Source organism: Embiotoca jacksoni, unplaced genomic scaffold (genome assembly GCF_022577435.1).
Source record: "Embiotoca jacksoni isolate LCO1_2020_lvr unplaced genomic scaffold, fEmbJac1.0.p SCAF_16, whole genome shotgun sequence".
NCBI lineage: Eukaryota > Metazoa > Chordata > Actinopteri > Embiotocidae > Embiotoca > Embiotoca jacksoni.
The window spans coordinates 7457501-7474410 of NW_027185296.1; the positions used below are offsets into that span (position 1 = coordinate 7457501).

The following is a 16910-nucleotide window of genomic DNA, read 5'->3' on the forward strand; positions in this document are numbered from 1 at the left end:
TTTCTTCAGTTTACAGGTAAGTGGATTTAGATATGTGACGCTGTATGATTCCCTGTGTCAGGTATGTGTGTGTGTGTGCTTAGGTTCATACATCTATCTGTGTGTGTGTGTGTAGCTATGATGCCGACCCTGGTTCTGCATCGCACCTCTATACGTCCGTACCAGAGGGGTCTTTACTGCAGCGACTCCAGCCTGAAGTACCCCTCCAAGAGCAGCACCGTGCCGTCCTCAGTGCTCATTTCTGTTGGCTTGACACTGCCCGCGGTGTCCGTAAGTCCCTCCCCCCGACACAAAGAGTGCTCGGCCGAGGGAAACACTGACGGCAGAAAACGGGGTGGGCTCAAGGTTCATGAAGGTGGCTGTGAAGGAGTGACAACGCCACGAGATCTATTAAAACTTGGAAAAGTTGATATGATCTTCATCTTAAGTCATAGTTGCATCCGATTTTTGAAAACCGTCACTCCTTTCCTCTAAGCTGTCCCAACATGACATTCTTAAGCCCCTCCCAATTTTGCTATCCCATGATTCCCTTGGTGCCCAGCATGCTCCTTGTGCTCCCCCCCCTGTTCTCTCCTGTTTATATGTGTCACTGACCTGGTGCTTTTATGCCTTCTTTCTTCTCTCCCTCTTCTGTCCTCCTCTCTCTGTGTCTTTTGTAGCTAGCCTGCCTTTCCTGATCATTGAGACTAGCACCATAAAGCCGTACCGCCGCGGGTTTTACTGTTCGGACGAGTCCATCCGCTACCCCCGAAAAGAGGGAGACACCATTAGTGATGCCGTGCTTTGTGGTGTTGGCATTCTTATTGCCATCTTTGCTGTAAGTCGATCTTCACACCTCCCTTTGTTTGCTACTTGTTCTCAAACTCTTAAACACCTCATAGTCCAGTACCTAACATAGACCCTTCATCAAAGGTTTCTGTCACTTCACTATCAGTTTTTTTTTTTCCTATAAATGTGCTTTACATGTCTCCCCCTCCATTCTCCAATGTTTTCTTCATCATACTTTATTCTTCCATAGCTTACTTGAGTCATCCAAGCCATTTGTAATGGCCTGTTTTTTATTACTTCGCTAAGTGAGCCAGTGGTAGTGAGAGGCCCCCCAAGTGACATTAGGAAGTGTATGTTGGTGTGTGTGTGCTGACGCATGCATGCCAAAGACCAAAGAGCTTTTAAAAGCTCCTGGTCCATTCCCATGTCTCCCACTGACTCCATGCCCTCTGTGCCCTGCACATTACTCGGGGTGAATGTGTCAGAGCTCTCTCCCATGCCCGTGGTGCCCCACTGATAGCCTGAGGTGTCTCACCAGTTAGCAACAGCATGAATTCTTCATTCCCCTGATTGGATCCGTGTTTTCAGAAACGGGGAATAGCTCTAATGTTGTGCCAGCGGATTAGAGGGGGGTCAGGGTTAGTGGAAACATGTTATAATGACATGTGCTGGATGTATGTCAATTAGTGCCACGTGGTCAGGCTAGATGATCTTTACAGCCCCCAGACTCCCTGTGGCTCAGCCCCCTCATAAGTTCCCAGACGAAGCCCTCGCCTCACCGCCGTCTCCTTCCCATCAGCCTGATGGGCACACACACACACACACACACACACACACACACACACACACACACACACACACACACTGCACCAGCTCAGCTCTTCTGATTATGGGTACCAGGCGACTTATTTCCTTCACATGTTCACGTGTGGGCAAAGCTGGCGTGTCTCACACAGCTGTGTTCCATTAGTGGCGTCTAGTGCCATGCCGACACCATTCCTTTAACTTTTCATGCAGGCACACACAAGTATGCACACACATACATGCATTGGTAGCAGATTCCAGTCGGGCCTCTTGTTTTTCTCCATTACAAGGGAAATCCCAATGGTCCAGCTGGTCAGGCATATCCAAGTCTGACAGGCTGTGTTTTAACTGTGACAAACAGAGTTAGTTGTAGTGACAAAGAGCCCTACGAGTAGATGTAGTGACGATCCAAATAAACCCTTCTGACACCTAATGAGTCCTGAGATGACCTGTCTACACTCTGACAACCGGACGTGGGAATAAATCAAGATGGAGATAGAGAAGGGGAGAAGAGGTTTAAATGCAAATGCTGACAAGCCAAATAAACTCCTCTGGCTTGTATCAACCTCCTGTGGCTCTAATCTGCAGCTCTGATCTCAACAATTCAATGACAATAGCACACACAAACACACTAATACACCACCATGTTTGTTTCTTCTGGCTGTGAGCCTGCCAGCTGACCACCCAATAGGCAGGATATGTGTGTTTATTAACAACACACAGACTACATGTACAGAGAAAAACATTAATAGGACAATGGGAGGTGTGGGAAAATTTACACCTGCAGATGTGTGCACATTCATGTGAGCTCTTGGTGCTATTCTCATTCACATTATTGAGTATACGCCGCCCCTGTCCAGAGTGAATCACAACCCCGGAGTTTTCAAACTAAAAGTGGGTCAGCAGTATTTTCAAAAGCCTCACTTGTAGTTTTTCAAAGAGTGTGCACAAAGCTTTAACCTAGCAAAGGTTCTGTGTTTTAAAAGAAAAAACATATTAGTGTGGATGTAGCCGGAGAGATGGGTGGGTAAATATTTTCCTGAGTGATTGGGATTGAGGAGAAAATAGAGTGAAGCCTTGTGTGTAGAGAGGAAGGAAAGCGAGAGCAGCCGGTCCTTTAGTTAGGTACCCCAGGTGGTAGACATTTGATTGACATCGCCGTGCCTCAAGGGCTAGCTTGGCGTGAGCCCCCTCAGTGTGGATGAGGTCTTTTCATGGGGCCCAACACTACTTAAAACCACCTGGTTAGAATACCACTGGAGTCAAGGTTAGCTCACTGGATTTAAAGCTGCATCTCAGATGATATAAACCCTCCTTATATCACAGTCAGGTCAGTCTGACTGAGATACTCACTCAGTCTAATGTGTCATGTTTTCCTTTTCCCTTTGCCGTCACTGCCTTCATTATCCCTCACATCCCACATTTAAGGCCTCCTCATATCATTAAACAGATCATCATCATTGCTCAGACTCATATCACATCCAAACTGCCTGAGGGAAAGGCAGGCCATGCTCATTCTGTATGTTTGTCTGTGTTTCTCATCCATTCTGTCTCTCCTGTCTGTCCTTCACACACACCCTGTCTACCCCACCTGTCCCCTCAGCCTGGACCTGAAATAGAGTTTCTGCACGATACATATTGTAGCCTTGTACTGCATGATTTTCTGGTTCTGTACTGTATCACTGTCAGATTCAGCATCATCAAGAAACTACAATTTGTGTGAAAGCTGTGATCAGTGTTGTTTGTTTATCTAAAAAAAAAAATGGTTTCCTTTAGATTGTGATCGGAGAATGCTACAGGATTCACCAACTACATGAGGGAACCAAGTCATTTGTTGGGAACCCCTACATGGCAGCTCTCTACAAACAGGTCAGCTCTGCATAACAGTGATATCATGTATGTCATATATATATATATACATATAAATAGTCAATTGGTTGTTTAAACCCTTCTTCTGAACAGAAATTGTACAATCATAATTCTGCTTTAACTAGAAGAATTAGCTTTTCTCTTTAATGGATTTATTAAGTTTATATTTAAGGCCTTTTTAAACGATTTTTTTTTTTTTAATGAATCAGCCAGCAACTGTGTTTTCAACCAACTCAAGAAACTAACATTAGCTTAGTTAGTTTGCCTGTTACGGCTGATAAGATCCTTACTTTCAACCAATAAAATCAACACCTCAGACTAGAAATGAGGAGCCTGCTTTTGTCCACACAATTAAGAATTTTAAGTAATAAATCTGCCATTATTATTATTATTATTATTATTATTATTATTATTATTATTAATGCAGATGCCATGCGAGAATGGAAATCTGTAGCATCTGTGAAGGGGGCGGGGCGCAGCAACCGTCACTTATAGGCATCTGAATTGATGGTGTGTTTAATCATTAGTGTGTGTCGTCTTTCAGATGGGCGTGTTTCTCTTCGGCTCTGCCATCAGCCAGTCGTTCACAGACATCGCCAAGGTGTCGGTGGGTCGTATGAGACCCCACTTCTTAGACGTGTGTAGACCTGATCTCTCCACCATCAACTGTTCACTGGGATACATCACCAACTACACCTGCACCGGTGAAGACGGCGACGTACAGGAGGCCAGGTGTGTGTAAACGACAACACACACAATATAGAGTATACTGGTAACACTTTACAAGAATGGTGGATTAATTAACCTTAGTTAAGGCCTTAATAAACATTAACTAACAGCTAATTAACTATTAGCTATTGGTTACCTAATCACGTATTAAGGTGTTTCATGTTAACTAAGGCCTTACTTAATAGTTATTAAAGGTGCGGTTGACATGAGTAAATGCAGTAATAACCATTACTGTAACTAAGGTTAATTAATGTCCCCTTATTGTAAATTGTTACCAGTAATCTGTATGTATTGAAATACTCCTTAAATATTTAAATTTAATAAATCTGTCTCTCCACAGGAAATCCTTCTTCTCAGGACATGCCTCTTTTTCAATGTTTACCATGCTCTACCTGGCTGTAAGTACCCTTTATACTCTCTGATACACTCACATTCATGCAGGCACACACATGCTGACAGTCACAGAAAAACAATGGTTACCAGTCACACAAACAATGGTTTACAGGTAGAGGGAGTCATGGAAGGAAGGCTAGGCTCTGATTTGGAGATTCACTGCTTCAAAAAAAAGCAAAATATTGTTCTTATCCGCTGCTCCTCCTCCCCTCCACCTCCTCACTCAGTTTTAAACTCCATTTAACTCCTAGGAGAGACGAATGCATGCGCTCCACCTGTTTTCTTTAGAGCAGCCGCATGTGCACTTCCTGTCCTGTCCCACTCCCCTCCACCTCTCCCTCTCACTCCACCTGTTGTGTGTGTCTGGTGGGGCTTGGCACCCCAAGAGGCATTTCATGCTTCAAACAGTCTAATTACACACTCACAAAGACAATTGCCAGCTCATAGATCCCTAGTCATCTCCTCCCCCTCTTCTTCCGTTTACACACCACAAGTTTCAACCTCACTTTGCATGCTACAGCGAAGAGCGATGGAAGAGAGTCAGTGTTTTGGGGCTGACTGGCTCGGTTACAAGGTGGTCTTGGTTCTCACGGTGGACTGACACTTGACGTTCTGGTGTATTGCAGTGCATTGTCATGCAGTGAGAGCTTGCTGCGGGTATTTCCCAGCCTCTGGGTGAACCAACAGCTGCACTCTGGTCAGGCCAAGGAAAAAGCATAAAGGGGAAAAAAACAGAAGGGGAATGGCGATGTGCTGCATCCAGACCACAAAGTGACACACTAGTCAGAGACCGGTGTTCCAACGGTGGTGAACTGCAGCCAGAGGAGGCAGGTCCAAACATAAAGACAGAGGGTAGGGGAGGAGAAGCGGGCCAGTTTGTGTTTTGAAATACAAAACCAGCCGGAGACAAAGTCCAGAGCAGAAAAAGGAATCGGCTGCATTTTTTGTTTGTGCCAGCTGAAAACCGGTCACATGACATCATGTTTTCACTCACAGAAGCTCCTACTCACTTAAAGTCTCCTTAGATAAGTATTCTTGTGTTTCTCGTGTCCTCTACAAGAGCAGATGTTACGGTGTCTCCTGACACCTAAATTAAAATCAATAGAATATGAACATGAATATCTTCTGAAAAGTTTAAGTGCAATATGAGGATACATGACATACATAGCCCGTAGAAATAAAAACCAAAATAGGCCAAGATGACATTCTTCTGTTGACATATTTTATCTTAAACTGATTTAAAACAAATGGAAAAAAATACATAAATCCACTAAATGTTTTACAGTTTATAGTTTAACAGTTTAAAGGAATTGTTTGACATTTTGAGACATACACTTAGTTTTGTCCTCCCAAAAGTTTAATGACAACATCACCACCACTCTCACATATCTGTCAATTTGTAAGGCTTTAGTTAGCTGCCATTTAGCTTAGTGGAGCACACAGATTAAGAATAAGAGGAAACGGTTAGCTTGGATCTGTCTGGAGCTAACAAAATCAGGCTATCAGCACCTCTAAAGCTCACTAATTAAGACATTGTAAGTTGTCTGTTTTTGCTTTAGAAAAATAAATATGGCAAAATCATAATTTGTTGTTTTACAAGTGCCAAACTTTTTCTTCCTGGTAGCAGCTGCCCGACAACCAGCGGAGATTCAAGGAAGTTGCTGCTCCTAGTCATATTTAACATACATATGAGACTGATATTGGTTGTCATCGAAATCAGAAACACTGCAAATGAGTCAAGCTACTCCTTTAAATGACAAACTAATCATCAGAATTGTTATTGACTGCTTATAAAATAACACTAACTAATGGAAAAATCAAATAAACCCCTTCTGCACTCAATGCTGCATCTAAATGTCACTTTCTTCCCACTTCTTGTGAAAACAAGTTTTCAAGAAGTTGGTTTTGTCCTTAAACAAAGCCACAACGTTCTCCACCAGCATAAGCAAATACCGATCCTTTCTTTCTTGGGTCCTTCCCACAACCTCGGCTCTCTCATTTCTCACCAGTGTGATAGTGTTTTCCACAGTGTGGCTGTCACCTCGTCCTCCCTCCCACAGCCCCAGTCATCCGCTAATTGTCACTTTGTGATGGTGAAGCACTTCGTTTCCTGCTAAGCGTGCCTTCGTGCTGCATCTTATGTGGTTTGAGCTGTGCCGTGACAGCGTCACAACCTTCAGAGATGGCACATAACTGTCAGATAACTACCACAGACCACGCTGCACAGCGGCTTTGCAGCCACAGAGAACAAGCATGTGCGTGCATTCATGTGTCCTACTGAGCTGTCTTTTGTTTTGTCTGATGTCCACATACTGTAACATCTATGTGTGCAGACGCTATCCAGTAGCAAAGGGCTGTTGTATTTCTGTGGGTTATTCATGCCTAAAGAATTCCTACTGAGGCAGATAGCATACTGCTGGTTAAATAAAAGCCAATATTTGTGTGAGATATAAATGGTCTTAACCACAGCTATGCTGTTCTCTTACAGCATGGTGTGAACTAGATGAAAGGAGGGGAAGGGGACAGGCGTGTAAAACGAGCTCACGTTCTCATTCTTTCTTGCTTTGTTGTGTTTGTTCGTGTTTTCTTTCTTTTAACACTGAGTCAGAGCAAGACAAACAGAAGGAGAAGATCTTGTTGGAGTGAGCTGGATTCCTTTAGAAACCACCAGACTTGGTGTCGCTGTCAGCTCCCTCTGTCATGGGAATCTGATGGGGCTCCTTTTGTTGTGTTTTATAGTTGTCGGGTTGAAAAGAAAGATGTCTGCGTTGTATTTTAAAAAGAGATGTTGCACTTATATAGCTATATAAAAAAAACAAAAACATCATTCTTTTGACTGTGCGTGCATGTTTCTGCTGAATCAGGCTTTGATTGGGTTATTTGGGTTTACTCACTCATTGCCTCCCAGTTAGACAGGGTCAAGCTGACTGGCAGGTCTCTGTAACACCATGTTTTGATGAAGTTCAAGTGTTCATTTTCACACCCCTGTCCTCCATTGAGGTTTTCTTAAAACTAAAAGGTTCAGAAGTCATGCAAAGGGTTTTCTTTATTTTGGCGGCAGGACGTCAGACGGAAGTACTTATCAGTAGTCCTTGTCCACTACCTGAGAAATATTGTAGAGGAAGCCCAAAGTCTAAACATCCATGCCAGGGAGGAGAACAAGACTAGAAGGGATGGGAGGGATCGCTTCCTCTGCCTCCGCAGGGAGAAGAACAATGATAGTGTCGTAGAGGAAGTGCGAGGGAACTTTTCGTCCACACCTACGGGGGCTTGGAGTGGATTGGGGTTGCCAGGAGGCACTGTGGCTGTCTGTAGGTATTGTTAGCCTGGCTGATTATAAGACACAAGCATGGAGGTTTGGGCTGGGTAGACCTTGGCTGAGGCCGGCCCTCCCAGGCCTTCTGCGTCTGGGTGTGAGGGACAGGAAGTTAATGGTATGAGTGGTGCAGAAACACAGGATGTCTGAGGAACCGAGGCTGACCTCAACACTTTGCATGAAAATGGATAAAAAAATTAAAAAAAAGAGCAAAACTGCATCTGCACTGAACTGCGAGTGCCCGAAAGTGCCCTTGGAGTTTGTTGTTCCTGTTTTGGTTCTCCTCAGTCTTTATCATGACTCAGAACATGGTCTTTGGCTGCAGGCAAAGTGTGTGTGTGAGGGGGGTACATCCGCTTTGTCTTCAGTTTGCTCTAATAAAGGGTAGAGAGGTCATCCCTACAGTGTTGAAACATGCATGGCAGAGTATGTGTATATATACGAGTGTGTCTGTATTCCAGTGGCGCTCTGTGGTCATGCTGTTTTTACAGCTGGGATGTTGAACCGTGAATCAGTCGGGTCCGGGTCTCAGGCAGTCCAGTGTGTGTGTGTTGTGGAAGAGAGTATGTGTTTCTCTGCGGGTCTGGCAAGCCAGCCCACTTTGATTCAGTCTAGACCTCTCTCTCACATACATGCACGCACGCACGCACACACACACACACACACACACACACACACACACACACACACACACACACACACACACACACACACACACACACACACACACACACACACACACACACACACTGCAGGTGCAGGGTTAAAAAGGCAATGCAACATTCAATGACTTTTATGAAGCCAGGTGTGTGAGAGTTCACGTCACTAATGGCAACTGAGTGAGGTTACACTGGTATTGATACTGCCAATTATATCATAATTGATATCATGATGCAGATGATATGTTTTACATCATGCACACTTCTTTGTCTGTCCATTAAAGGCTTTTCATGTCAGAACATTAATACAATAATTGCATATTAAATGTTGCTCCTCTGTTCTTCCCTCCTTGTTCCCAGTTCTATCTCCAGTCCAGGTTCACATGGCGTGGCGCTCGTCTCCTCCGCCCGCTGCTCCAGTTCACCCTGTTGATGATGGCCTTCTACACCGGCCTATCACGCGTCTCCGACCACAAGCACCACCCGACCGACGTCCTGGCAGGTTTCGTGCAGGGAGCCCTGGTGGCCTACTGCATAGTGAGTGCACACAAAACACAAAATACATACAAACTGTTTAAAAAAAATGATAAATAAATTGCAGGCTGACTGCAATTTAAACATTTTCTATAAGTGACCCCCAGGGATCCAAACTTCAAATACAGTTTACCTCCTCATCGCTCTCTTTTTTTCTTTTCTTTTTTCACTTTTTCTCCTCTCCGCTTTGGTGAAAAGGAGAAATGGAGCAGGCAGTGAAGTGAGGAGAATCTGATTCCTTTTAATGAATAACACATTGCTTGGAGCCAGGCCCTTGTTCAGAAGTGTGTGTGTGTGTGTGTGTGTGTGTGTGTGTGTGTGTGTGTGTGTGTGTGTGTGTGTGTGTGTGTGTGTGTGTGTGTGTGTGTGTTTTTGTGCGCGTGTCCGCCTGTTGGTGTGAATCCATATTCTGCAACCTTCCTCGCTACTTTTGTGACATATCGTTGCAGTGTTTGCCAGATGTTTTTCGTAACCCTCATCATTACACTAAGCTAGATGGAGCCAAGGAAAATTGAATTTGGGTCGAGAGGAAAATGGGGGGAGTGTAAAAGTAAGAGAGAGAGAGTGTGTTGGAGAGAGAGAGGATTAGCCTGAAACAGGAATGAAGCTATTAATTATTTTGTTTTTTTTATTTTTATTTGGTGGCTCTGGTTCTATCAGCGCAGCAGGCCGCTGCTAAACTCTGCTGCCTCTGGGAAAAAGTATGGAAACACACACACACACACACACACACACAAAAGCAACCCTCACCTTTCTACAGGACCCAAATCATGAACGTGGAAAGAATTAGATTCATAAAATTCAGCAAGACCTTAGTTGTGGCGCCTCAGCAGACCTTGGCAAAGCTAAAATGCACACACGCACACACACACACACACACACACACACACACACACACACACACACACACACACACACACACACACACACACACACACACACACACACACAGCCCAGCAAGGTCTTTGAATGCTAGGATTACTAAAGTGAAAGGGTATTCGTGAGCAGAAATCAGCAAATAACAATAGACTGTAACGCTCTGGCAAAATCAGTGCTTCTCCAGCTGGGCGTAGCTCCTGGACGACATCAGCCTTGACAAGTTTAAAAAAATGAAAAATGGTGATGTTTTCAGAAATGTGCTCAGCACATGAGCTTGACCTCCGTATGGGCAGATCTGGCAGGAGGAGTGAAGGGAGGGAAGTGACAGGAGAGAGGAGCCTTGTCTACATCTTGGCTCGGGACGAGCGTGGGTTTAATCCAACTCGGCTTAACGCACACATAAACAGAGACGCGTTATTCATATGCATACACACCGCCTACATGCATGTACATACACACTAACACACAGTCAATCCCTGCTGATCAAGGCAGTGTGGTTAGTTTTACAATCCTTGACGCCCCTTCTGATTGGCCCAGCCTCAGTAGAAACACACATCTGTGAGTACTTTAGCTCGGCTGTTTCGGCCTCTCAGTGAGCAGCGGAGCAGAAAGGACCTGACAGGAGATGAGTGGAGGCAGGACAGAGGAGGTATAACACTAGTGTGGCGCAGAACTGCGAGCAGAAAGAACTAAATCAAGGTGTGAACATCTTCAGATCTTAGGTTAGCAACTGCACAGGTTTAGTCAGTATTCTTTTAAATGTGAAATGAAGAATAAAAGCAAGAGTTCACACTAGAAAATGTGTCAGAGCATATATTTTCCACCGTTCTTGAGATATTCAGAGCACCAAAACAGACTTTGAAATGTTTCTCCTTGATGTCCTTTTAGTGTACAATGATTGCACACGTATGTCAGACTGAGTGGACTTCAAGAGTCACTGAGAACACTTTAACAACATGGCACACATTTTTAGGTACATTAGTTGTTTTCTATACACATTTTACTAAAGCATTCTCATAAAATGTGTTGATGGAGCGTAGACAGTTGGTTAAATGAGTCCCATGGCATGCTGGGTAATGCGTTCCAGGCTGAACTTATGTGAAAAGAGCCACACACTGTCAGTACACTTGTCTTAGGGACAAAACTTGGATTGGAGGGACAAAAGGACGCACTGGACGAATTAGTCAATTTCACACGTCAGCCCCCAGCGTGCAATTGTGAACAGTTGTTGTGCATATCTCATGATGAGTTATACGGCCTTGTGGAACAGCTTCTTCACTTCCAAATAAATCCCAGTAACTCAGTGAAGAAAAGAGTGTTGTTCCATGACTTTACTGTCACTGCTGCTCCAGGTTTCCCCAGGCTACAGTTACCTCTTTAATCCCAGTGCAGCCCCACTGACTCCGGGTAAATAAACAACACAAATGATACATTCACATGTAGTGACGCATCACACTTTGTAACTTTTATTGTAGTAAAGTGGTGTCTGAGTCCGCTACACACAGTTTTTCTTTAAGAATATGGAGATGAATGTCTGTTTTCGAGTCCAACACTCCAGCCTACATCTGCGGGGCCGCGAGAATCGGGGGAACCACAACAGGAAAAGGTTCGTCTGTCCTCCCTGGCACTTCCTATCAGACATAGTGACCTACATTTTGTCGTAATAAAGGTCAGGAGGACTGAATCCAGCAGGAAGCAGCTGTCCGAGAGAAAGCAGGGTTCATTTGTTTTTCGAGGTTCATTGTCATTTGTGAGGACGAGCTGGGTCAGGCATTAACAGGAGGACGAGAACAAGCTGCACAAACTGAGAGTCGTAGATATTGGAGCAGTGTCTTGAGTGGTCAGTGAACTCATGTAGAACCAGGAAGTCATATGTCATCACTCTGGAGATAAAGCTTAAATCTAAATAAGGAATTCTCTGTAGCACAACCGACAGTTGACATGTAGTTATTTTACTAAATTATAGACATCTACTTTTATATTTCTGAGAAAAGATTCTCAAAAATACAGACGTGCAAATATATTCACAGCTACACCCTCTGACCTACAATGGTGTGAATGCATTTTCAGATGTATTGTGTGGCAAAGCAACACAAATAATTATCATTGGTTTCATTTTTAGACGGTCACAGTTCCTGTGTGACTCAGCTTCTTTATGTGTCAGGCACGACATTATAAAAGCGGTTAAAGATACACAATTAAAGGCACAATTACACACACACACACACACACACACACACACACACACACACACACACACACATATATATACATGCTTTTAAAGGTTCCGCTGTGTTTTTGTCCTCTGGTTTAAACGTATTAAGGCACCAAACTGCTTGGTTTGCATCAGTCAACACAATGGGTCGGAGCCTTTGTATATGTGCGTTTGTGTATCTCGCGCAGGAAGTAGTGAGGTCATGATAAGCAATCTGCCGGGGCAGTTCAAGGGTGATGGGTTGGCGTTTGGGGTGACGCAGCAGCAGGGCCCGTTGCGATTGGACATAGGACATCCTGATGGGAAATGATCGTGGAATATTTCTCATGACGGCCCGGGTGATACTAAGAGATATGACCTCATATCCTTCTCCACTCCCCAGTCATATCATATACAATACACCATATAACACAGACTAATTGCTGTGTAGACAAAGAGGCGATTCAAAAGCATGAAAGCAGCTGTATGTTATGGAGGTATCTATCTGCATGTCATCCGGCAGTCAAAGGTCCCCAGGAAAGGTCAGTAAATGTTGAGCTGTAAAATAGGAGAATGCCTTTGTGCTGAGCCCACCACTCGGAATGAGACACTCTTTGTTATATAAATAGATCAGTGACTGCATGGCGACCACTTTACCAGAAAACAAAGATGAACAGTGAACTGCCCACTTGTTTCCCATATGAGCAGCAAGTATTTGCCCCGTATAAGTCCCCTATGAGAATCAGCCATATTGTTTTCTTTTTCTGCGTGGAGCTGGTGCACAGTGGGTTCTCTTTCACAGAGTTTAGTGTTGAATGCCAGCCTCTCTCTCTGGCCCTTCCCCCCCTCACCTCCCTGGCATAGGCCCTCTGCTCGCCCTGGACTGGCAGCATGGAAGGAAAAGCTGCTGCGCCTGCCAATTAGGTGTGTGTGTGTGTGTGTGTGTGTGTGTGTGTGTGTGTGTGTGTGTGTGTGTGTGTGTGTGTGTGTGTGTGTGTGTGTGTGTGTGTGTGTGTGTGTGTGTGTGTGTGTTTGCGGCTGAAGCCACTGTTGCTCACGAGTGACCCCAGGCCCCTGTAAGTGGAAACGGTAATCCACTGTTACAGCGGACAGTAGTTTCCATGGTCCCACTTCCTGTCCAATCCCGCCTGTTTTCCTGTTTGACATATGATGTCATCACGATTTCAGGAAGAGATTGCTTTTCTGCTTTCTTTTTTTTTTTCCCCGCTGTCAAGCAGACTGACCTTGTGTTCTCAGAGCTGACGTAAAGTGGGAATTCACATTTGGCATAATTAAACAGATTAGTTATAGCTCACAAAAATCTGATAAATCAGAGTGAGGCATACTAAAATCACTTCCTGCCGCCAGATTACTCAGCATTGCCAGTTTGGCATTGCACAAAGTCTGGCAGATGAAGGTGACAGGGAGTTCCTCATCATGGCATTATGATGTAATTCTAATATCCACTTCTCATCAGCTCACAGATCTCCCTGCAGACAGGAGAACATGTGGGTGTGTGTGTTCAAATTAGTCTTGTTTAGACCTGCCATCGAGTTTCCAGTTCCAGCTGAGTGGCATCAGTTCTTTAGAAACCCTTTTTGATCATCCCACTTTGCTTCGGTTATCACATTTGATTTGTTAGGCTGGTAAACGAAGAAAAAAAAAACATAGTTTGAGGCGATAGCTAAGGAGGATGAATGTGGTGCTCATTTTGAAACTTTGCTTTGGGAACAGACGCCCAAACCCTCACTGAAGTTTTCTAGTCTAGGCAAATCACCTCAGATAGGTTTATCATGCTATATGTAAATACAACAGGTAGTAATTTGGCTCTCTCTTGTACATTTGCATATAAACTGAACTACCAAACCCCAAGTGCCGTTGCAGTCAAGGAATCCCTGTGTCCTTCCCTTCCCTTGTTGACTGTTTATATACATCCCATCTCACCATGCTCGGCCTCTGTGTGTCCACCAGGTGTTCTACGTGTCAGACCTGTTCAAGCCCAGACCGAAGCCAGCCACGCCCCCGCCCTCCCCGATCAAGAAGGAGCTGCTCCCTTCGTCCGACATCATCGAGAGGAACAACCACCACAACATGGTGTGAGAGAGGCCACATTGTCCTTCCTGTGACCGAGGAGCCAATCACAGCGCTGCTCCCCTCCCATCGGACAGTAGAATGTAGCGACAAGAGACTGTAGCTGCTCCTTGAATGGCATCCTCTTCCCTTTCGCAGTGTCCAGCGCGGCACTCTGTGGACTAGGGTGTCACATTTGAGATTTGCACAGCAGAGTCCACTCTCACTATCCAGACTTTTTATTTTACTATAACTACTAATCAACATGTGAACCCATCCTTTTTTGAGCACAAACAGAAATGAATTGGAAGCTACAAGATTAATTAAGAAATAGATGACAGGCAGAGCTGAGGGTGTGGAGATTTGCTGGAAGTGTAACCACATGAAGGGAATTAAATAAGCAAATGAAGAAAAGAGACAAAAAGATAAGAAAAAAAGACAAACCCCCTGCCGAGGGAGAGAGGGTTATCCAGCGATGCTTCCTCTCTGAACTCTCTGTGGCCTTGAAACACCGTTGGACAACAACTTCCTGAGCTAAGGGAAGGATATTACTGCAATAAATAGCAGCATAGAAATATTAACAGGATAGAAAAATATGAATTATAGCACTGTTTTAACTTCATTGTCCAGTATCACCACTTGCTGCCTGAGATGTCTTTACTGAAAAAAAAACTTGATCTTGCTAAAATCATGAGACAGAAACATTGACTCCTGCAAGCCAATCAAACCTGATGTGTTAGTTTCACAAGACTTCCTACACAGTCAGGATAATGTTAGCATAGCATGGCTTCCTTAACAATAACTCTCTAACAATAGGTCTCTGTTAGGATCATACAGGTTACAGAGCAGTCCTTTTGTTGTCTTTCCAATCAAGCTCTGGGAAGTAAAGCCCTCCAACTTCACACACTTCTGTCTCCAGATCAGCACATCAAGCTTTTTGAAGTGGACTTTCAGAGTGGCCCAAACCCGGGATGTTGCATTTCTTGAGGGTTAGATGTAGTAAAGGGGGTGGGGGACAAATTCTATAGAAGGAGGGGGGCAGACCTCACAGCCTCCCAGCACCTGTGTAAGAGGCCTGGCTGTGCCATGCCACATCCTGGTGTTGGGGGCCATCTGTCTGGCTCCCTGAACAGGGAGGGGATAGGTGGGCGGCGTGAAGGGGTGCGGTCTGTCGCCATGGAAAGAAGGGTGATGAATTACAGCTAAGCTGGCACATTATTTGGGGATGATTTAGGCTCTTTCTGCTGGCAGGGAGGGGCTCTCACCCACCCAATCACTCATTGGCAATGGATGTTTGTCTCTCAATGTGCGTGTGTGTGTGTTTTTGTGTGGGTGTGTGTGATGTGTACAGCCGTGTGCTTGTGTGGGTACACTTGTGCTTGTACATGTACATCTTTGTGATTGTGTGTGTGTGTGTGTGTGTGTGTGTGTGTGTGTGTGTGTGTGTGTGTGTGTGTGTGTGTGTGTGTGTGTGTGTGTATGTATGCATATGTATGAGCGCTGTGCCCTGTGAAAAGGAACCCCCTCTTGATAAACTGTGTATGTCAAATGAAACACACACACTGTCAGCTGTGCCAAGTGTGTGTGTGTGTGTGTGTGTGTGTGTGTGTGCGCGCGCGCGCGCGCCACTGTGTGTCAGAGAGCGAGAGAGCAGATGAACGTTATAAAAACTGTGGATCTAATATTTTTATTCTCTGCTAAGAAGCATCTTTAACCTTGTATGTTTATAGCCTGTTCTGTATAATCACTAACAGTTGTACAGTACCACAAACACAGAAGTCATTTTTATTTACAGCCTACTCAGATATCCTTCTCCAACAACACACTCCGCCATGTTGCACATCTTTCTCATCGTATAGTCCGTCCTATCATTTCACAAAGCCGTTTTCACTCTTTTTATAAATATATAAATAATGTATAGATCACTAAAATTAACTCTGTAAAATATTGTTTCTTAACATGTTTAGATATATCCACTATGATTACAGACCTGTGTTCTTTACAAAATGCTGCTTAAAAAGCAGATTTTTGTATGTAGGTAACTAAACGATTGTAGATTGTAATAGTTATGTTTGTAATATGCATTCAAACAAAATACACCCACAATTGTATTAAAATTCAATATTAGTATTTTTGTATTGTCTTGTTTTTTTGTACAAAAGAAATAGTAGTAATGCTGTTTTTTTTCCTGCTAAATGTACTTAGCTCCATTACATGTGCTTTTAAATAAAAAGCTCATTATGAACACACCTTTGGTTTTCCTGGACTGTTAATTTGACTGCAGGTTTTGAAGATGTTAGTTTTGTATGCTTTGTTGGATGGATGGGTTTTTGTTGTGCTTGTTAATTAGCACCACCGCAGGCCTAGATGTTCCAGAACTGCTCCGATCAAGTCGTCTGGGCATAAATGAGTCACTCAGGTCTCATTTCTTCTGAATGCAACACTGATTATGAGAACCGACTGTTCACCTAATGTCTAATTCAATTCAGTTATATTTATATAGACAAAATTGCAACATAAGTCATCTCAGGGCATTTAACAACATTATAGAGAGCAACTCTGCAACTAAACAACTCCCACATGAGCGGAAGTAAATATATCGTTTACCTCCTTTTTGCTTTCGAAAAACTCCTCCGACAGAACCAGACTCATGGTCTGTTTTGACTGGTCTGTGTGAGGTGAGAGCAGAGAGAGA

At 44.0% G+C, this 16910-nt stretch overlaps 1 protein-coding gene across 2 annotated transcripts in view; it reads left to right on the forward strand.

The window, feature by feature from the left end:
* plpp3 (phospholipid phosphatase 3) overlaps positions 1–16464 on the forward strand; it is a 31100-nt gene extending 14636 nt beyond the window's left edge. The window contains exons 2-7 of one of the 2 annotated variants that reach the window (XM_069150602.1): positions 116–270; positions 3349–3441; positions 3986–4173; positions 4511–4568; positions 8899–9075; positions 14117–16464. In XM_069150602.1, the coding sequence (XP_069006703.1) occupies positions 116–270; positions 3349–3441; positions 3986–4173; positions 4511–4568; positions 8899–9075; positions 14117–14245 (800 nt within the window). In that variant the 3' untranslated portion in view covers positions 14246–16464. Of the gene's footprint in view, positions 1–115; positions 271–659; positions 818–3348; positions 3442–3985; positions 4174–4510; positions 4569–8898; positions 9076–14116 lie in introns of both variants that reach the window. The other variant, XM_069150601.1, reaches the window with a different exon arrangement.
* Positions 16465–16910: the final 446 nt, after the last annotated feature.